Source organism: Rhyacophila brunnea, unplaced genomic scaffold (genome assembly GCF_057557595.1).
Source record: "Rhyacophila brunnea isolate RB1 unplaced genomic scaffold, BYU_Rbru_1.0 scaffold_4, whole genome shotgun sequence".
Lineage (NCBI taxonomy): Eukaryota > Metazoa > Arthropoda > Insecta > Trichoptera > Rhyacophilidae > Rhyacophila > Rhyacophila brunnea.
In genome coordinates this window covers 21,470,502-21,493,358 of record NW_028233068.1, presented here as the reverse complement: position 1 = coordinate 21,493,358, position 22,857 = coordinate 21,470,502, and the positions used below count along the sequence as shown (strand labels likewise).

Genomic DNA, 22,857 nt, shown 5'->3' with positions numbered 1-22,857 from the left:
TTGTTTAGAATACGTATAATTTCAATCTGTTAATGGAAACCAAATATATATGTACTTATTATTTGTACATAATATAGGTACAAGTTTTGTGTTATGTAAGGGGCCCATTTTTTGTTTCTGTCCCGGGCGCTAAAACACCTTGCTTCGACCATATATGAATAAAGATACTTAATGTTAATTATCAATAAATTGACATATATTCATATCTTCCAGCGAGGTGGCTCTCGTAAGCAGAAAATTTACCTTATTGTATTTTTTTATTGTTCTTGCAGGTCCCGATTTAAAAAAATTTGCTGAACACTTTAAGCTACCAACTGACACATCGAATGTAAAATTGAACCTTTACACCAAAGATGGTTCCCAGATTATTAAGGTACCTAATATAATTTGTTATAATTTAAATAACTACTAGCTGAAGTCTCCGGCTATGCTCAGGTGTAAATTATGGTAGGTTTCTAATATTTCGTTTGGTATATTGTGTTTTAAACATGGCCCCCTTCACAGGGGGCTGATAGGACTCTAGCCAGGTTTAAAGAGGGAGGGCGGCATTGCGGGTCGAGCAGTTAAGTGAGATAAATACACACTACAAATTTGCTCTAACAGTAAAAAAAGACATCTGCGGCGCTATTTTATTTTAAAATTATTAAAAGATGATGAGTGGATAGTAGATTAAATGAAAATTTACGTGTAGAATGATATTTTCTAATTATATTTAGTGTGTTTCTTGATTTATAAAAATATCTTTTAATTCAAGAGTCGCATGTTACTTCGCTACCATAAAAGGGGGTGGCGATCAGTGCTTCATAATATTATGATAACGAGTATATTGACAACTCAATTATTCACGTACATTTATTTCATAATACAAAAAAAAACGCTAAAAACACATTGAATATTTATCTCGCGGAACCCCTGAAGGATGTGGAGGCTATCGTTTTAGGTGTCGGGTCTGATACCGGGATGGATGTCTGGCAGTGGCGAATAGTATAAGTAACCCATCGAGATCTGACATAGACAGTGCACACTTTTTTAGTTATAAGTACTTATAATATTTTAATTGAATTTAAAATTATAAGAATGAATCTACACTAGGTAAAGCGCATTAGCGCTAACCCATAAGATGCGGGTTCGAGTCTCGCAGAAATTTTTTTCTATTGTACATATCTATATATTTGAGGTGTTTTTAAATTATGTATAATATAATGGTTTTATATAAGTAGGTTTTCATTAAATTTTGAAAATTAACCAACACCGATTGCAAATGCAATTTGTTCAACCATGTCGAAAGTGTGCACTATGTTTTGTATCGGGTTCCCATAGCCTATCTCTAATTTTCGTCACTGATGTGTAGTGTGATGTTGGCCCTGGTGTCGGATCTGATGTCGAGTCTGATGTCGGGTCGGATGCCGGTTATGATCTCCAGTCGGATGTTGGGTTCTTGAAAGATTTTTGGCAGCAGAAAAAGTAAAAAGAGCACATTTAATTATTAGGAATCTATAAAGCCTCTCTTTTAAAAAAATATCTGGACTAAAAACTCAAATTATAATAATTTGTTTTCCCAGATAAGTAATATAATAAAATATGTCTGCACACCTCTATAATGTTAAAAGCATTGTAAATGGTATTGATAATATGTGTATTTTTCAATTTTTTAACTAAAATATGTATTGGTACGGGAGACGGTAAAAAGCAGCACCGTTGATATACCTACCTACCTGATTTATACTTGATTTTACATTGTATACATTTTACTACTCATTTTAATTGAAATTTTGCAATGCAATTATCGCATGGCAGTACGTACATTGTAATGAACATACTCATCGTATCTTTTTGATTATGCAACAATTATTTTTCTATTATTAGGTAGGTATCAAACATTTATTTTAATTCAAGTACTCGCATTGAACAAATAACAAAACAGAAAAATGTCAGTAACTAAAACAACAGTTTTAATTCTTGTAAATTGTCTGAAAGCCAATAAAAATGTCTCATTTCATTCTTACAGGTATAACTGCTATAAAATCTGTTTCAAAATGTTATTTAGTATAAGACACATTATTACAACATTATAAGAAATACATTATACATACTCGTATAAGAAAGAAATAAAACATTTTTTTTGACTTGTCAACATTTTATGAGAAACAATTAAAACCACTGCCATTTGAATGAATCTATAGTTGGGAGAGTGTGTGAGGAGAAGTATGGTTGCTTGAATCCAATGAATAAACAGATTGGCGCGTGAAATACAATCCCCCAGTGGCGATGCTTTGAGAGCGGTGAACACCTACCCACTGAATTTATGCGAAAAGATTTTTTTTTAAATAAGTATTTCATTTATATTTGATTTATTAAAAGTGTTCTGATCTATTACCGTAGTCATTAATTCATATACAAAAACAAATTCTAATAAGTATGTGTTTTTAACCGGCTATTTTAAATATAATATACAATGTTCATGTTCACGCGTCGCGCTGGCATCGTCCCGTGAGGTTTAGCTTTGCCAAATGCAATGCTATTCAGGAGCGCGTTTCCTCGATCGCTCCAGCAATCATGCCTTGTAATGAGAATGAGTGCGACAGCAATAATATTCATCTGTAGGTGATAGCGTGAGATAGCAACACTTCTTAGAGCGCCACTCACTGTCGCCAAGGCGCGTTCTGTACTCGAACTGTATAAACGTATAACCAAAAAAAGCTTTGTCTACGAACATTTTCACACACGGTTTATACGTTTGAGTTGCGCGAGCCGCTCAAGGCTCGTAAGACGCCCAGTAAAACCTCCCGAAGCGGATTCATATTATTAATAATTATTGTCTGTTATTTACAGCTTGGATATTTTTTATAATGCTGATATCGCTCACAAATATGTAATTTGATTTGTTCCGTATTACATTGTAACAAGAATTCGCGAATTAATCGATTTGATAAAAAATATTGCAGGCTTGCGTCTGAACCAAAGGTCACTTTGTCTAGATGACGACGAAGGTGACTTCTGGCATACGTGTTGAAACAAATTTGATGAAGGGTATATAAATGATATAGTTTCCATTGTAAGTTCAACTTAATGCTAGGTAAGTATTTCTTAAATAAATTAGGCATGTTTGAGATTCACGATGGGTAGCCACAAACCTACCAACGCATTCAATTCGATTTCGCTGATTGCATAAGCCATACCCATCATACCTAAGCAAAATCACTACATCATACTAATGTAAATTTACCTAAATATTTTATTTTGCAAGGTAGGTAGGTACCTACCTATATTATATTTTGTTAGATACATAAATTAACTTTTTTTTAACCCAATGCTTACGGGCCGCACAAAATTGTGTTTTTGCTAATTACTTTTCAAATGCAAATTAACACGTTAGTAACAAAATTAATTAAAAGGGCCCGTAAGCATTGTGTTAAATATAAAATATGTTGGTGATCATATTACAATTATTATTATGTGTAAGAAGATTAGTGTATCTTGATTCTTTAATAAATAATATTCTCATAAAAATACATTTCGCTTTCTCCAGACTTCCTTCCCCATTGCAACTGCCGGTAAAGAAATATTAAGATCGCCGTACTTCAATATTAACCTTCCTATAGTCATATATTGCCATGGATACATCGAAACTACGGATTTTCTAGGCACCGTAACCAATACGAATGCGTTCCTCGAGAAAGGCGGGTATAATGTCATGGCTGTGAACGCACATTCTATGATAGGTATGATTTATCTATTAGCAGCCAAAGCAGTGGAAATCGTTGGAGAAGCCCTTGGAAAAGTCATACTTGATCTTATTGATGGTAAGAATGAATATTCTAATATTATAATTTATAAGTTATGTGTATTATAAAATATAAATACTTAATGACAAGCTTCGTAATTAATTTATTTAATTAAACAATTATTGCCGGGTGCTCAATTAAAATATAATTTTCTACCACAAAATACCTCATCCCCAAAATAAAAGAACGGTGATAAGATAGCTTTTATTTTATTAAGGCTTAGGCTTAGACCCGAAACCCACCCCTTTGTGTGCGCCCCTGCAACAAAATTCCTTCTGTTACTCCCTTCTGGCCGATAGATTTCTTCGTAAACCAATACATCACAAATTGAAACCAGGCAACGTTTCGTAATTTCAGTGACTGTTTTGATCATAGATTGCATATTTCACCGTGTCTAATCTTAAAAGGATCATATGGGTCTCCAGTCTCTACACAGTGGAGGTTGTATTAACAGATATTGTTTTTTACGAGCAATGAATTTTACCCAGTTGCTCAACATTATTAGGTCCATACTCTGGGCCCAAACATACATTTGAAAATGAGATGTGAATTTTACTTATATACTTCTATTTTTTTCATATATTTCACGAATACCGCTATTGATATCGGTATTCGATAGGAAATACCGAAATACCGGTATTGGTATTTTCATTCGGTATTGTAATCCCTAGTGACACTACTTATATAGAATAGCTCTGAAGGTGTATTTTTTATATTTTGTTCGTCAAATTGCGCAATGCATATCGAATAATTAATTGTCGTAGACGATCTTAATTTATTATAATGCATTTAACAACATAATGCAATGTTAAATTAACATTTTCTGCTCTACTGTGAAACAACTACTGTATATTTTAATGGTCCTTTAAATTGTTTTTTTTTAAGGTGGAGTGTTTGATAAACATATTTATTTAGTCGGCTTCAGCCTCGGTGCTCACATTGTAGGATTAGCTGGACAAAAAGTTATAGCAAACGGGAAGATGGTTGACCGTATTACCGGTTTAGATCCTGCGGGACCATGCTTCCGACAAGAAGCAGAGCACCACAGACTTAGCACGAAAGATGCGGCCTTCGTTGACATAATTCATACAGATGGAGGATCGCTTGGAATGGCAGACCCAATCGGTGAAACATTTTAACATAAGTATTATATTTTATTATTTAAATGGTATGTATTCAAGCTTGTAATTTCTCGATTTCAAGAATATTTGTTTCGAGATTGCAAGGTTAGTCACCAGAGATTAAGGATTTGAAGCTAGATTTGGTTTATTTCTTGATAGTGGTCACTGGTCAGGTCATAACACTATAACAGGGTTGGCGAACCTTTTAACGCATGAGTGCTAAAATTTCCCAAATATTATTTTTTGACTGTCTGACGTGCCGAGCAGTTTTTCATGGGAAAGAGTATAAAATAGTTTTTAAGAATTCTATTAAAAAAAATAAAAATTACAATTCAGTTCTTGAGATTCTATCTTTCACCGTGTTTCTAGCTGAATGCATATCTTTTCTTCTTTGAATATTTTTTTTTTTTTTATGAGTTCGTGAGAGCATTTTAACCACGCTTCTTTCATCCTATAATATTCCCCATCATCTTTTAAAGTATCTGCTGCTTGATTCTAATATTTTTCTATATTATTATTACCACTGTGTAAATAGGATTTATTAAATTAAATAAAGTGCATACATTTTTCTTCACTGACCAAGTGTTCCTACGGCGAACATCACCTGGATCTAATTATTGTAACCAATAACAAACATAGGTAACCTCCAATCTAATGATAACAACATTTGTTGCCTACACTGACATTGATATCTATTTTTTTTCCTGGTCACCTGAAAACATTAAGATTTTATCAAAACGCCTAACGAGACGCTGAAGGCTGTGTCGTCATTATTTTTTAATATCATAAGTAGATTTAAATACTAATATATTTATTTGTAAAACTTTTTTGTGAAAAAAAATATTTTTTAAATTATCATTTTACCTACCTATTTTTTCTCTTCACAATAAATCATCTCGCGTGCCATAGGTTCACCATCGATGACCTATAATTACTATCGTACATTTGATGGCAGTCGATTTTGTCTCAGTATATGGCTCACTTCTCACTAGGTATATGGAATGGGTCATTTTTCTGAATACTATATCTTCATTATTATATGAGTATGCTATTTTTTGCGCGGTGGTTAGGTACTTTTCTAATATACTTGACTATTGAGGCCCTAATATTTTTAGTGCAATTTAATCACATATTTTTTTCGTAAAATACTTATTTTAGCCTATGTTTTCTTTTTGTGTAACATTTACCTTCTATAAAAAATAAAATATATTATTTTATGTTTAGTAAATTATATCGGTAAAATACTGAAGATCAAACTCATGTCCTATAATTAATATGGCTATCCTAGGATTTTTTTCAGTTACTTATCATACCATACCTAAATTCAACAAGCACCATTCGCACTACTACTCGTAACTAATAAATAATTTATTCTTAATATTGAATTACAGGAGACGTTGACTTTTTCCCGAACGCCGGATACGCCCAACCTGGTGCATTTATACTAAGCTTCAGTCACTTACGGGCATTCGACATCTTTGTAGAATCTATTAAAAATCCAACAGCTTTTCTGGCTGTAAAGTGTCTAAACTGGGATGAATTCATAAACGACAAGTGCTCCCATGTATCTGAGGGTAATATGGGATATTACGTAGATAGATCTGCGAGAGGATCGTATTGTTTGTGAACAAGATCACTTCCACCTTACAGCGCAGGCAAGTACGGTATTCGGTATAATTACAGTCCCATGTTTAACATGATCATTGGTTAACCATTCAATTTGAAATCAAATTGGCTGACTATCGTTATTCATCGATTGCAATTCCAAATGAAAATAGCAATACTGGTATTTCGGAAATACACGGAAAAAATAAAAGTATCTATAAAATAAATTTAATATTGATATAAAAATGTTTTCAAAATATTAATATTTTATAGAAAAAACATCTAAATAGGTACATATATGTAAACTTTTAAAAACAGGTAAAAGTTAGATATGGTAGAGATGCTGATATCTGTCTTGTTAAACCTTTTATGTTAGGTAATTAATACATTTAGTTTCCACTTTCAATACCAAATATATCAATATTATGTGATTTTTAAAAACCGGTATTTTGGTATCAAAAAATACTGGAATACCGGTTTTGCAACACCGGTATTGCAATCCCTAATCGTTATACATAATAAGAAATATTTTGTTATCTTCAATCCATGTTAAAAGGTTTCATATTCTTGATATACGCGATAATATTACCGATAGGAAAGTATCAAATTGTTACACCATCGACATAAATTATTATTAATATGAGTAATTAATTCATATAATTAATATTTATAACATATTTTCGTTTTACTAAAATAAATATCAAAATCCATTGACGATGAGTAATAAATTCTAACCTAACCGAACATTCCCTAATAATTATGATTACCTACCCATAATTATGATACCGACAATACTAGTAGGTACCGAGTATCTACAGGTAAAGCGTTCGCCTCTGAAGACATGGGTTATGGGTTCAAACCTGGCTAAATTCGAATCCTATTGTGTTTACAACACTTGTGTGATCCAGAGAAAGGGTTCCCAAAATTGGACAAATGATTAACTATTCCTCGTAATAATACTTATTTTATATTCTTTTTGCGGCACATGAACGCGGCTAAAACTTTCAAATAGTCATGAAGCCATACCGACGCTATCAAAAAATAAAAAGAAATTTGTATCTTGGTTCAAACATAATAAAACAAAAATGGGTGAAAAGAAATCTGTAGAAGTGGAGACGCTCATGAACTAGTCAAGAGAAAAAATAATGTAACTACCCACTACCCATTACCCATAGGTACTTCCAATATTGTAATTTATCTCTTCCAAGGTACCTACATAAAAGTTAGTAGACGACGTCATCATCATACAACACGCCAAACGAGAGGGTGTATCTAATGAACTGAAAAAAAATGAAGATGGTGAACAGACAAATGCACAAAAAATCTTTTAATTTTCATACACACCATAATATACTGACAAATAGAACATTTCCACGAAACCTACTTTCAAATAGTGATGGCTTTAGGTACGTGGAGGTCTGCTACACTAACAGGTTTGGAGGCACCCTCGTGACAAATTTCCAAAATGTCAAAATGGTAGGTAGATATTACTATAATAGTACAACGATAGTTGTATTGTCAGAATTTTTTATACTTCGATTTAAAAAAAATAATAAGATATCGATATTTTCTATTAGAGCAACCTTACCGCTCATCTGCTCTCAACGTTATAATATTTATATTAGCTCCTTCATTCGCTACCTTTTATAATGCACTGCCCATATGAAACGCATAAACTGCTTACTCTCACGGGACATCACTGTGTACACGAGACTACTGCTTTTTAAATGATTAACTAGCTCTTACGCAAAAATAGTTCAATATCACGGCGTCATACTATAAGTTTTGATAGATAACATATAACCAAATTTTAAATTGAATGGCCACCCCACCCTTTTAAACATTTTCTAGATCCGCTAATTGTTATAACAAACAAAAATGGGAAAAACTGTTTCTCCTGTACGAATAGATAGTTCTTCCTACTGGGTACAATGTCTATTGTTTTTTTAAACAATTTACAAAATTCATCAGATAATAATTATCTGAATTCAGAAGAAATATATTTTGCAAAATTTAGAGAACTCTCCGCTATTTATATAGACGACTATGTATTTTAATACAAGTACTTCTTAATCCGTGCTACCAATACATTGAAAAGTAAATAATATGCATACAAGGTTAACTTACTGGTGATACGAATTTTACAGTCCTGTCATTTGCTACCAATCAAATATTTTGCGCGTATTTTTTGACATATCGTCATTTGAACTTTTTTATTAATTTATTTTAACACAATGAATCGTTTCTCCACCGCACAATGCATAAAAATCGTACAAGCATCTTACAAAAATGGCAAATCTTCGCAGGTCGTACGGCAAAAATTAAGGTCATAATTAGGTAGAATTCATCGCCTTATTAAAGATTGGTAGTATTTTGGATCGCCTGATACCTCGAACATGTTAGTCCAGCTGATACACATGAAAATATTACTCCTGTATACGAAAGTGTGCCCGAAGAGCCAGAATTCCAACAAAATCTCAACAACTTTGCCTCTCATATTTTGCCTCTCATATCATTTGGTGTATTTTTTATAAAGACCTTCACCTACACTGCACGAGTGTACTCATACAAGATCCAGCTCACCCGAGAACTAAAGCCAGTGATCAACGGGCAGCGCCCCAGTTTCGCCGATTGGATCTTGGAAGTGGAGGCAACCCATGACGATGTTTCAAAAAAAAAAATCATCTTCAGTGATGAGCCACATATTCACCTCAATTAGTACATTAATAACCAAAACTACCATATTTAGGGCAAAGAAAACTCAAAATAATGATTCAATATAGGTAGTTACATACTACGAGAGTTAGTCTGTGGTGCGGGTTTTGGGCTGAAAGCATCATCGGGCCGCAGTACTTCTTCGATAATGATTAAAGAGTGACCGTAGCGGTCAATGGAATCCACTATAAGCAAGTGATAACTGACTTCTTGCGGCTGAAATTAGAAGATTTCTATATGGAAAACATGTGGTTCCAATAAGATCAAAAGCTCATGTAATACTGGCTTTATTACGTGAAAAGTTCGATGGTCGATATTTCAAGGACTTTAATTGGTCATCAAGGTCGTGCGATTTGATTTATTTTTGTAGGATTACGCAACAGAAAGCATCTTTACCAACAATCTGAAAACTCCAAGACAACATCCGTAGCGTTATGGTTGAGATAGACAGCCCGAAATGTGTGGAAAGTCATGGAAAATTGGCGTTAAACAGATCGTAAGCTGCAAGATCGCCCGAGAAGGTCATTTTAATGAATCATCGATTCAAATCATCGATTTAAATTAATATATTTGCAAAAAGTTAACGATATACGAGGGTGGGTCAATAAGTCCTTAGAAAAGCCGACAGGTGGCGCGACTAGTACTGTAAGCGGTTTGTTTTCATGCAGCGGCACTACCGATTCAGTATGCTGCGAAGTTTCAATCAGATTGGTCGGGTTGTTGTGTGTTTCTCGTACATTTAAAAAAAATTTGCTTGTGGAAAATGGAAAAATGGAAAATGGAGAAAATTGAGGTTAGAGCTGTTATTAAACATTTTAATATAAAAGGGTTAACAGCAAAGGAAATAAAAAATGAGTTGGATTTAGTTCACGGCATATCTGCTCCTTCACTTGCAACTATTTATAACTGGTTAAATGAATTTAAACGTGGTCGTACATCTAAAAAGGATGAACCACGCTCAGGACGTCCTGTAGAGGTGACTACACCAGAAATGATCAATAAAATCCACGATATGGTGTTAAGTGACCGAAGATTAAAGTTGAGTGAGATAATTGAGGTTACAGGGATCTCAAAAGGTAGCGTCATTTCTATTTTATATGACAAATTGGGCATGAAAAATATTTCTGCAAGATGGGTGCCGCGTTTGCTCACAGTCGACAATAAACGCAATAGGGTGGTGGCCTCTAAAGCCCTGTTGTCGCTCATGCAACGCAATCCGGATGAATTTTTTCGTCGCTTTGTGACTGTAGATGAAACATGGATACACCACTATACTCCCGAGACGAAAGAACAGTCAAAGCAGTGGATTGCGAAGGCAAACCATGTCCAAAGAAGGCGAAAACCGTAAAATCAGCTGGTAAGGTTATGGCTACTGTATTTTGGGATGCACGTGAAATTATTTTCGTTGACTATTTGGAAAAAGGAAAAAAAATAACAGGGGATTATTATGCATCTTTATTGGACCAGCTAAAAAACAAAATTGAAGAAAAACAGCCTCATTTAAACAGGAAAAAAATCCTCTTTCATCAGGACAATGCCCGTGTTCACACATGTTTACGATCAATGGCTAAAATTGAAGAATTGAAGTTCGAATTGGTCGACCACCCACCGTATTCGCCAGATTTAGCCCCCCCCAGTGACTTTTTCCTTTTCCCAAACTTAAAAAAATGGCTAAGTGGACAACGTTTTTTTTCAAATGAAGAAGTCATCGATCGGACAAATGCTTATTTTGAGGACCTTCCGAAAACTTATTTTTCTGACGGCTTAAAAAATATTGAGAAACGTCTAACCAAGTGTATTGAGCTCCAAGGAGATTATGTTGAGAAATAAAAAAAAAATACAAAAATAAAAACTGTTTTAATGCTTTTTTCTAAGGAATTATTGACCCACCCTCGTACCTATTGTGTATTTTATTAAAAAAGTAAATTAGTACCAAAACTTGGATAACCCTTTATTAAAAAAACATAAATATATAGGTAGATATCTACTGCACCTGGCAAATATCTCAAAATATAGCGTAAGCGTGTCATTCTCAAGTGAATATCGAGTGAGTATAGATGTGTTTAGAGTGTAAAATACAAGTCACAATATAAAGGTAATATTTCATATTTTTATAGATGATTTAACCGGACTATAATGCGCCATTTTCCTAACTATTTTCAGTTCTTATTTTTAAATAGGTGTGAGTAAATTATAAACAAAACTACTATTTATTTAACACTCTATGAGTGTATACTAACTTTACGTAGCAATAAAAAAATACACCTGTCTTGTCACAATTGGCATAACATCTTTACTTAGGTAAGTAAAACGAATTAGGTACATTTATTTTTAATGAGTCAATATCTATATCGTTAATTTAATTTGATTCTGCTATACTTAACGTGACGTGTACTTACCCACCGTAGTAGCTGCCTATATGTGGTAGTTACCTAAAAAGGTGAGTAAACAATATTAGGACCTACATAATTTAATATCATCATATTTGTCGAAGTTAAAATCTGAAATATAATATAATATATTTTAATAAATTATCCTTAAAAATCGTAATAAATAATGTCGTCTATAAACCTACGTACCTGATGTAGATTTTGAAATTAAAATATGTAGGTACCTACCTAACCGAATTAAAAATAAATATTTTGTTAATTAAGAATAATGCAATTCTATATTATATAGGTATTTATTAAAAACTCTTTAAGTTTTGCCAATAAATCTAAATTAAGTAAATTATATTGATAGAAAAACGTATTATAAACATGGCTGGCATGACTATGTACTAAAAAGCAAATACATTTTTAGATACGGATCAAACAATTAAAATACAATTAAACTTTAATTTCACTGTAAATTATTTCTATTACATCTTCTCTTAATATGTGCAATAATCTGGTTTAAACTTTAGATACCTACCATATTTTGCTTACGATTAATCACAGTTATTCAATAATGGTTAATCCATCACGTGATATTCTTTTTGGAGTGATATTCATGATAATGACAATCAATCCAGTAACAATGGATAATTATTTTGCTACAAAGTTCACTGAAATGGAAAAATCTTTCATCAACAAAACATCGTACAACTGTAAGTATTTCCACAATTTGCATTAAATTTAATCGTAATATTTGCAGTATCATATTATAATTTATGAAATAATACGTTCAAGGTTCATAACAAATAATGTATTTTTTTGTAATAAGTACTTAAATGTAACTTTTTTCTATAAATTCGTACAACTTATCACTTCGGTGAACAGCTAATCGATGAAAATTCTCTCAGCCTGAATACTTTTCAATAATTTAGGTATATTATATGAATAATAATTGCAAAAAAAATATTTTGTGCAAGTATTTACGAAAAATTACGTACATGTATTATGTAAACGTTAAGTATATCGTTTATAATCAGTATTCTTGGTGGAGCCTACTTCGGTATTTAATTATGGTGCGAAATGGGCCGGGACGTTCACCGGATCATGAAATCCTCGAGATTATCATTCCGTCTTGTAGAAAAAATATTTGACCACCTGAGATATGTAAGCTATATAACAAAAAATCTGATACACTTATTTTTATAAAATATAGATCAAAATAGATAAATATGTAAATATTTTCGGAAAATTATCGCCGGTTTGTAAAATTGTCCATTCCAAGCGCTGTATTTAATACTTGAATTTGATAACATTTGTAGCCGATCTGTGGAAAAAGGCTTTTAGTGAGTCTCCATATTACGCTAATCATGTAGATGCAACTATTCATTCATTGAGTTGTTATTTTTAATTCCGTTACTCTTCGCGACTATCATTTTGTAATTTTTAATCTTAATAAAACACAATTTAATTAAAGTATGAATGCACTTATTTGACGTTTCATAAAACAATGATATAGTTGGAATATCTTCTTTTCAGGTACTGCTACAGAGATAATGTTTGGTCTAGATTATCAGGTGGACGACAAAACACAACCAAGCGCATTGGATATATGAAGCGTCTAGTTACAAAAAGCGATAAAACCACATTTTGTCGAAATCGAGAAAAAAATACGTTCGTATTGTACGCGTAATTTTACACCATGTGTGAAAATTTTATGTTTCTAAACCAGATATAAACCTACAAAAAAAATATTTAAATTCTTAATTTGGTACAAAAAGCGATATAATCAGACATCGGAATATTTTAAATCTGTATAACTCCGCGCGCATTTCTGTCAACCAATCAGCGAGCGGTAAATATTAAAAATGGCGTCAGAACTAAATCTAAAGTTTTACGATCAAGGTGACAGTTATTCGGTATATTCATCTTGTTTTATCACTATAAATAATGAGTGACTAACTCCAAAATTTAAAACAGATCACTAATGAAGTGTCTAAAAAGCGGATACAAAACAAAGATTCGTGAAAAAAAGAACAGGAGCGCCGTATAAAGTAAGTAAATTTTGCACTACATGCCATGTACAGTGTAACCGCTAAATATATATTTTTTTATTTTTAATTAGTATTTTTTGAGTAATATTTTTGTGTATACGAAGTGTTATGTCAGTAAATGTTTGTTTTTATTTTTTTTATGTGAAATATATTAGATTTTAATTGATTATACTTAATGCACTTTCTTACGTTGAGTGTTATCTATGAAAATATTAAGCTTATCAAAACAATTTGTTAAAATGAAATTCCAGTGGATTCCAAATGCGTCTGGTGTTTATTATATTCTTATACTAACTTTATAAAAATTATGATTAAAATTAAACTGTTCCCATACATATATTATACTAAATAAATTGCTTTCTATTTTTTTAGGTACATCCCCACTAATTTTCCTGGTCTCACCGTGCCGACACAATGCAAGGGGCTTTAAATGTGGTACCGTATTTGTAGACAATTATTGTGTGTAATTTTAATTTGTTGGCATTAATGTATTTCATCGAAATATGTCATTCTTTGTATGTCAACTATGTAAAATAAATATTATTTTAATCGTTATTTAATTTCATTATCTTTTATTACCCTATAACATTTTGGTATTTTCTATCCTTCATATTCTGTGCCCATCCTTTGCTGGATTAAGAGTTCAGGGAAATTCCTTATCACGCTTTATTCCAAAATAAAATATTAACATACATTTCATCCAAAATAATCTACAATAAAATGTTCTGTTCTACATTATTTTACTTTCTATTATCTAAGCTTTTATTTTCATTTCTATTATCTAAGTTTTATTCCCAGTTCTAATTTATAATACTTACATGTAAATCTTTAAAAACATTTGTGTTACCATGCTAATATTTTTTTTAATTTAGAGCAAAAAATAACATTAGTTTTAGTACAAACTGTTTCCTAATCATGCTGTTGCTTCTCGTTGGCGCGTGCCGAATGAGAGGTGAGTTTGCGCCAATCCTAAAGTCGGTTACAAATCGCGATATATACAATCTTATTTTGCTAATATTTATTTGATTATAGAGTTTATAGGCACTTACACATTGTTATTTTGTTCTAATTTAAACATACAATATGATAGAATACATAATCTTAACTTAAAATAACAAATTTTACGTTAAAACAGAAAAACATGTTTCCTGCAAATATTGAAAATGTTATCATATCGCTTTTTGTAACTAGACGCTTCATATCTCTGATTCTTTATAGTGGAAATGAAACTGAAAAGGTTTAGAAAATTCATATATTTGTACACGCAGTTATATTCTGACGAAATCATGTAATTTGTATTAGGAACGATCCTTGCTAAGCTAAAAACCTATTAAAATAGTTTAAAGTTTTATGGACCTTAACAATGGTATTTATTTTATAATATTCTATAATATCTATCTCCGTTCTCTAAAATTAATTCTCCAAATCGGTCACAGTTTATAGCAAATAATTTCTATCGCCATTTATTCTATTTGAAGTGAACAAGCAAATTTAACATTTTTTTTTAATATTGTAAGATCGCGTCATGTACCCATATGAATTGACAGTTAACACAATAAAAGAAAAACTCGGCGCCTTGCGCTTCGCGGGGAGGGGGCTCCACCCCCCCTGGGCCCCTCAGATGATGGTTACTTAAACCCTGACGGCTAAAATTATTAAACATGGATACATGCTTTGCCTACTGATTCTCTGAATGCTGGTTGTCCAAATTCGAAAGAAAATTTATTTGTCAAATTAACCAAATCCAAAGGATTCAAACGATTGCACTTTTCTGAAAATTAAAGTTTATGAACTCATATAGTAATGTTGGTGCGTAAGTTTTTGCTAAACATAATCGTTAGAAGTAATGATCAATATGGATTTATGATAGCTGTAATAAGTTATGTAATTTTTAGAATGAATTTTGTCGATGTGGCGAGCGATGATCAAATCGATGCACGACTCACCACGAGTAGTTGAGACAGCTGGATTCGTTATCAGCAATCAGCAGTTTTCTCCATGAAAGTGACGAAATGTTACATTTAGTACTCGTATCATTTACCCGCACTACAATAGCAGTGACACAATAATGGGTGACATCGACAGTAGCCGAACGCTTCATTGTTTTTGAAATCACTCAGTTTGTTCAAGTTCTACGTACCTACTTATTTAAATATTTCTTACAGATATTTTTCAAGCTAACAGACCCGGCGTCAGATTTGTTTAATTCATCAAAATTTAACGCAAACCTTCCTATCACCGTTGTCATTCACGGTTACTATAGCGACCAAAGAAGTGGTGTTATAAAACAGACCACAAGTGCCCTGTTAAAACAAGGCGGCACCAACGTCCTGACTTTGTATACTGGAGACCTACTAAAAGCCTTTTACGGCCGAGCGGCGATAAACGTCATATTTATCGGAGAACTCCTGGGGCTTCGACTGGTTGAATATGTAAATGGTATAAAACATTACTTTTTATTGACTTTGCTTTCAAAAAAATTGCGGGCGTGAAGATCTCTTCACATAAATTTTGCTGTCCGTATGATTAGCTTCGTTCTTTTTATTTAATAAACAACGTAACTTAATTTTCTTTTTAGTAATTTCCATGTGGTTTTTCTCTCCCCGGCACTTTGCATTAGAGTAAACTCAGGCAGAGCTCACTCTGAGCGTAGCAACCTAAGTCTTGGGCATTTTCTCCCAGGACACTCCCAGGCCAATTTTTAGATGCTTCACATCACCAATTGAAGTGTCCCGTGATTCTCTCGATTAAGACCGAGGGTGGTACGGGGCGGGTTTTGGTGGAGGGCTTATAACTTCAATGACGTCTACGTAAATATTTAATAAACTGATACACCTACTACTACTACTTCACCATGTTCGATCCTAAGAGCATCATAATATGGGCCTCCACGGAGTGGAGGTTGTAGGTACTAACAGATTTTGTTTATACGAGAAATGGATTTTAGCAACTTGATTAATCTATTAGGTTCATATTACGACTCGAAACACAAATTGAAAAACAATATGTGTATTTGCCAGACCCAGGATTCACCTGGGATTCACGACATTACAAGCCGATGCTTAAGCCAGATCTCACATCTAAACTCGCCTCGTCTGCCGCACAGCTACAAATCAAACCTTCTAGGAACGTCGACCAGTGTTGCATATGAAGACCACGCACTTCTACCTAGCGACAGTTGTACGTAACCTCTCGAAACATATAGATATCTTGATGCGGCGATCGGCAAACTGATATAGGAATGATAAATTCGTAAGTGTTCGTATGCGTTCTGGCGTCTTCGACTATGGATTTTGTTGCATTCATTGTTGCAAAAAGTAGCATTTGACTAATCTGCGGAGCTCCATTTGGCAACGTTTGTTTTGTGAATAACGATGACGACACATCGACGTATTCGACACTTTGCAAACGAGGCAAGTTTAGACGTGAAAGCCGGCTAAGCCGCTCGGCCATCGTGTCGAAACTGACATAATGATAATTATGCCACTATTGTGTGCAAGGAGCGAAGCAGATATTATTCGAGTACACAACCTCTTTATTGACTTTCGGGTCGAGGGCATTTTTTATCTCAACTTTTATTATTATTATTTTAGATCGCTCTGAAAATAGGTTTCTTGCCCGATTCAGCTGACAACATAAATAGTTCAAATAGACTTATACAATATTAATAATTGAAATAAAATAAATTATTGATATACTTAGTATTTAATAACGACTAAAAACAATCGGTCTTTCCACCAAGTCCTCGGACGGCAGAAGAGACTTAGGGTAAGGTTGCTATGATTGGACCACTTAACTTTGTGATGGTGTAACTCATCAAATATTATTGATAAAATAAAACAAATTGTTCATTTCAATGTATTATTTACTTTATTATGTATACACTTAGCATCAGTCCAATAAAATTAACCATTTTCGAGATTTAACAGGAAAACCAATTTTTTGTTTGTTGCCGTCTTTGGACCACATGCTCCTTGATTGGACCACTAAGTTTCCATCATTGGACTTTGAAAAAATAATAATAATTTACACACGTGGTCCAATCAAGGTGCTTTATAATAATATTTTATAAAAATGAAACAAAAGCATTCTCTGATTCTTCATGGGCTATCACAAATTCATAGTCAGAAAATACATCTTTATGCAGAGGATAAATGCTTGTCTTCAGAAAGCCATTTGCAGCCGTACCGACAGAAGCAGCCCTGGAATAGGCTTTTCCAAAGAGCATAGATATTTGAAATGTCGTCACACATCTCCCAGGGTTTTGACGAAGCCATTTTTCGGTTTCATCTATGTAATAACTACTCAGCGGCTTATAAAATGACACATCAGTTTGTGGAATGTATATGCTGGAAGTGAAAGTATTACTACACCATATCTCTTCGCATATCTATTGCATCCAAGTTTTTGGTGTGGCTTGTGTGACCGTCCAGTATAACCAAACTTTTTTTTCTGGAGATGGCTTTACATTCTCCACAAAATGTTACATCCATAGAAAAAATATTTGTTTATTAATAAAGCCACTGTCTGGGTTGAAAGCAAATATTGAACCAGGTGGTGCTCCATCTTTCAATTCATCGTTTGCACTCTTCCGTTTAAATATGATAAGCGGGGGAACGAATAGGCATTGGCACAACATACAGCTGTGGTCGTTGTGCCACGTTCTCCACTAGTGATTGCTCCAACTTGGTGCTTACCTTTCAATGCCAATTTTTTTCTAGGTTTTCTCTGCAAGTTGGAGAGACCTGTTTCATCAATGTTGAATACACGCCGAGCATCGTTAATGTCATGCATATCCATAGATGTCTGAAGTTTATCAAAAAAGTCTTTAATTGTAGCTTGATTAAATCTGGTAGTTCTGTTGAATGAAGTAACTCTCGGTTGTCGTAGGCTCAAATTTGGACGCAACTTCGTAAACCCGTAATACCATTTCTTTCCTGCAATTCGCTTTTCTTTATTAAATCTATTTATATTAATTTGCTCAGCAAATTGAAATGCCAATCGCCTGACATCTACTGGAGTGATACCATACAAACAACTTTCAAGCTCGAGAATGTATTCGCAAAGCTCTGTCTCTAATAATTCTAATGGTAGGTCACCTTCGGAACCAACTATCTGAATTTCTTCTTTGACTTTTGGATTGCTTCCATCTAGTCTTCGTTTGGAACTCCAAACATTCGACTTGCCTTATTCAAACCTACTTCTTTTTTCCTTAATGCTTGTAATGCCAATGACATGCTGGGCTCATTCCAGGTATAGTATTACCTCTCTTCGCCATTATGGAATGCAAAAAGAATATAATGTGAAAAATGTTATAAAATCGTTCCCACGATTGGACCGGTCCAAAGGTAGAGGTTACCCATGGTCCAATGATAGCAACTACGGGTGCTGTCACAAAAACAAGTTTCACAAAAAAACCAAAGTATTAGCGTAACAACTATTATCATATTTGCAAATAGTAATAAATTACCTAACATAATTGATGTAAGTACAACCAAATATAGTTAATAGAATCATACTTACATTCGTTTTAGTTTTACTTGATTGTTATATTTTATGCACGATGAATACACCAACGAACGTGACTCATTTACCACTTCCAAGACGAGACTGAAATAAGAGAGGCGCGGAAGAGGCATGGAAAGCTGGCTTTGTGAGGTCACTGATGGTTTCTAACGTCTTTTATTTCTGATATACCTACGTGGTCCAATGAAAGCACTGGTCCAATGATCGCAACCTTCCCCTAAATAAAATAGACTATTTAAAAGTGGTTATTTTCTTCCTATATCACTTATTTTGATCTTGATTTCACGGTCTGGGTTCTATCTAGTTATTATGTTGTTGTCAACCATATTTTACGTAGTCTATCTTCCTCACCAGTTTGCTCCTTTTTGTCATTTTTATTTCAGGTGGAGTTGACAGAACACAAATTCATTTAATCGGCCATAGTCTCGGAGCTCATGTAGCAGGATATGCAGGAAAAACTTTTTATTCCTCGACAGGGTCTAAGATCAATCGCATCAGCGGCCTGGATCCAGCTGGTCCATGCTTCTTCTCAATGGAACCAGGAGATAAACTTTGTAGTACTGATGCTGACTTTGTGGATGTTATACATAGTGATGCAGGAATTTTAGGAATTATCGAACCACTAGGTGTGTATTTTTTTACTTCATATATTTTTGAAAGGGTGAGTCAAAATATGTTGATAGGTACGTAACGAATAGGATAAAGTATTTTTACCACCCTATTAAGGCGAAGTCAAGTTTACTGTAATGATACTGGGGATATCTAGCTACAGAATAAGAAACATGCAATTCCCAAAGAGACACTTGCCCGTAAACAACCCATCGTTGCCATCCTTCGATAAAAAACAACACTAAAATGATTTCTTAAAACATTATACATAATGGAGTTCTACCAATTTAATAATAATCATTTAAATTTTGAAATATCTCAGAAACATATCTATTATATTTACATAAAAATCTAATCGTTATGTTTCTGAGGGTTTCCAAATTATTTATGTTCAATCAAGGATGTTACTTTCTCAAATCAAGTGAATTATTCGTTCAATAAAAAATTTTAGGTATTAAATAATCAATTAACGAATAGTATAAGTTGTTGATGGCGTGCCTAGGTAGCGCTACCGATTGGGCGCCAGGAAACTGGGCTCCGAATTTTTGAGAGCGTCGTGAAAGCGAACATCAGGCGCCACAAATTGAGAATCTCAGGGGTGGATGTTGGACTGCGAATTTCCCACTCGTACACGACGTAGTGCTTCAGTTATATATATATATATATATAGCCAAAAAAATTAATTTTATTCAAATCATTATTGACTCGAAAATTATTTCACAGGACACGTTGACTTTTACCCCAATAATGGGGAAAACCAACCAAACGCCCTGATTGCTCCACAAAGTCATGGAAGGTCCTGGAAAATGTACGTCGAAAGCATCACGAATCCCTACAACTTCCCAGCAGTCTCATGTGATAGCTGGGAGTTATGAATGGAACTTGCTCACCCAATCCTATTGTTTATATGGGACATTGGGTACCAAATACATCTCGAGGTATTTATTACTTGAGGACAGCTGGTACTTCACCTTATGGACTGGGAGAGGAAGGTATTCTGCCAGAAGTCAGCCAATATAAGATTTGGATCGATGCTATAAAAAATTTTATTAATCCATGACATGTTATTGTTTATTACTATGATTAAATAAAAAAAACTTTAATGAAAATTCAGTATAATTTGGCGTGTTCATTTTATTTGAATATATATAGGTATATTCTAACATAGATATCTACTTATTATAATAATAAAATAATATTTCCATACAGGAGCAGAATTGTAAGTTCTTGGTTGCTATCAAGCTATCTTCTATTCTTTATCTATATGACATAGATTTGTCGTCGCTGTAGGATTGGTTTGTCGAATAGACCAAATGTCAAATGTTCAGGAGACGAAAAACAAATATCATTATCCTATATTTAAATACATGGAGGTATTTAAATTGTTATTTTTACAGCATATGAATGCTGTTTTCATTACAAAGCAATTTAAAGAAAAGGATAGTTCTGGTCCATTTAGATACAAAAAATCACTTTGCATTGAAATGTCGATTTCGACAAAAACGGATATTCGACAAACCAATCCTATAACGATGATGTGTAAATCTTAAATGTTGTCATTGCGTTAATCTGTCGCACTGACAGCTTGGAAACTGCAAGCACTATCTAAATGATTTTTTTATAAATATTTTTTTAAATTTCTAGACTAGAAAGAAAATGGATTTTTTACATAATTAATAAATTATTTTTATATTATTTTATCAATCGATAACTTTTATAATTATATAAAAAGAAAGAGAGAACAAAATAGATATTTGGTGTAGTAGTAAACGTTTTCTAATTATATAATACTAGTAGAGCCAGCTGCCTCGATAGATCTTGCATGAAAATGCTCTTAAAAGAAATATCTTCGATTTTAATGAAATGACGAAAAAAGTCTAATTATCATGAAACCTATTGACTTGGACTTGGCGCACTGATTACTTTATGTAATAGGTCATTTCGACAGTCACAGTTTTTTCATTAGATAATTACCACTCTTAAGGGGTGGGTCCATATTATGCTTTGCTTATGAGCAAACATTGCGTTTTATTTTAAAATTAGTAAGTACTTAATGTACTACCTAATGAATAAATTCCAACATCCTTGGGACCAAGTGTGGACTGACAAGATTTTTTGTGTTTTCCTCAAAGTAGCAACTACGAAAATTATTATTGAACTACATTTTACAATGAAAACGATATTATTTTATATCTCGCTTATATTTGCTAACATGATATAAAAAATATTATCTCCCTCGCTCGCATTGAATTGTCGAAAAATAAATAATCAAGTGTTTTCAAATTATATTTTCGTAGTAATTAGTGAGGAAAATTTATGCATTTATTTCTAGTTAAAACTTACACGTACACCAACCAATGGGGGCGATTTAAGAATTAAATAGTTTTGTAGAATAATAATTGTGATTTGTGATATATCGATTAATATAGAAAGTATTGAGCGACATTATAATTAGTGTGTGGTAGGTGGACGAAAAGACGCAAAAAATATGATGACAGATAGAAAAAGGGGTTTTGAAAAGTGATAGGTATTATCTATATTATAAGTAATAGAAATATTGTGATCGATTCAAATTTGAGTAATTTCGTGAATCCAAAAATCGAAATGGTGCGATTCTCAAAATGTTTTAGGATATTAATATAAGGGTACATACTATGTTCAATAAAATCTCGATTTTGAATTTGGAATTTCCTGCTGATATCTACAATCAAGCACTGGTACTGACCAAAGACAATATCCTCAATTTGTCAAATAATTGAAAAGTTTTATACAATGTGAGGTTATATATAATGCTGATATAATTAACGAGTAGTTACGTTGAATTAAATAAGCATCCACGATCGCCGCATGGCTTAGGCGTCGGCCTATAGCGCAGTGGGTCCCAGATTCGAATCCTGGGTCTGGCAAATATTGTTTTTCAATTTGTGTTTAAGTCAGAGTATGGACCTAATAGTTAGTTGCAGCACGTTGATTTTACTCCTTATTTCCTTGAATCTAACTGCACAAACTAACACTCAAGGTTGGTAGCCCAATTAGTTATATTGCTGAATAATTTGTATCCACCAAATAA

The 22,857-nt window shown here is 33.3% G+C and overlaps 1 protein-coding gene, 1 long non-coding RNA gene and 1 pseudogene across 3 annotated transcripts in view; all 3 read left to right on the top strand.

Moving 5' to 3' along the window:
• Positions 1-7,225, top strand: part of LOC147067082 (uncharacterized) — a 38,978-nt gene extending 31,753 nt beyond the window's left edge. Inside the window, 4 exon segments of the mRNA XM_085954822.1 lie at positions 273-373; positions 3,530-3,803; positions 4,671-4,910; positions 6,298-7,225. Of these exon segments, the coding sequence (XP_085810948.1) occupies positions 273-373; positions 3,530-3,803; positions 4,671-4,910; positions 6,298-6,617 (935 nt within the window). The 3' untranslated portion in view covers positions 6,618-7,225.
• A 4,003-nt stretch (positions 7,226-11,228) lies between these two features.
• On the top strand, positions 11,229-20,906 carry LOC147067080 (pancreatic triacylglycerol lipase-like; annotated as a pseudogene). The gene is made up of 7 exons (XR_015071484.1): positions 11,229-11,321; positions 12,132-12,314; positions 13,138-13,212; positions 14,855-14,889; positions 15,818-16,091; positions 19,562-19,804; positions 20,511-20,906. The product of XR_015071484.1 is annotated as a pancreatic triacylglycerol lipase-like (transcript).
• Positions 13,492-14,207, top strand: LOC147067081 (uncharacterized). The gene is made up of 2 exons (XR_015071515.1): positions 13,492-13,652; positions 14,025-14,207. It is a non-coding gene; the product is annotated as an uncharacterized LOC147067081 (long non-coding RNA).
• Positions 20,907-22,857: the final 1,951 nt, after the last annotated feature.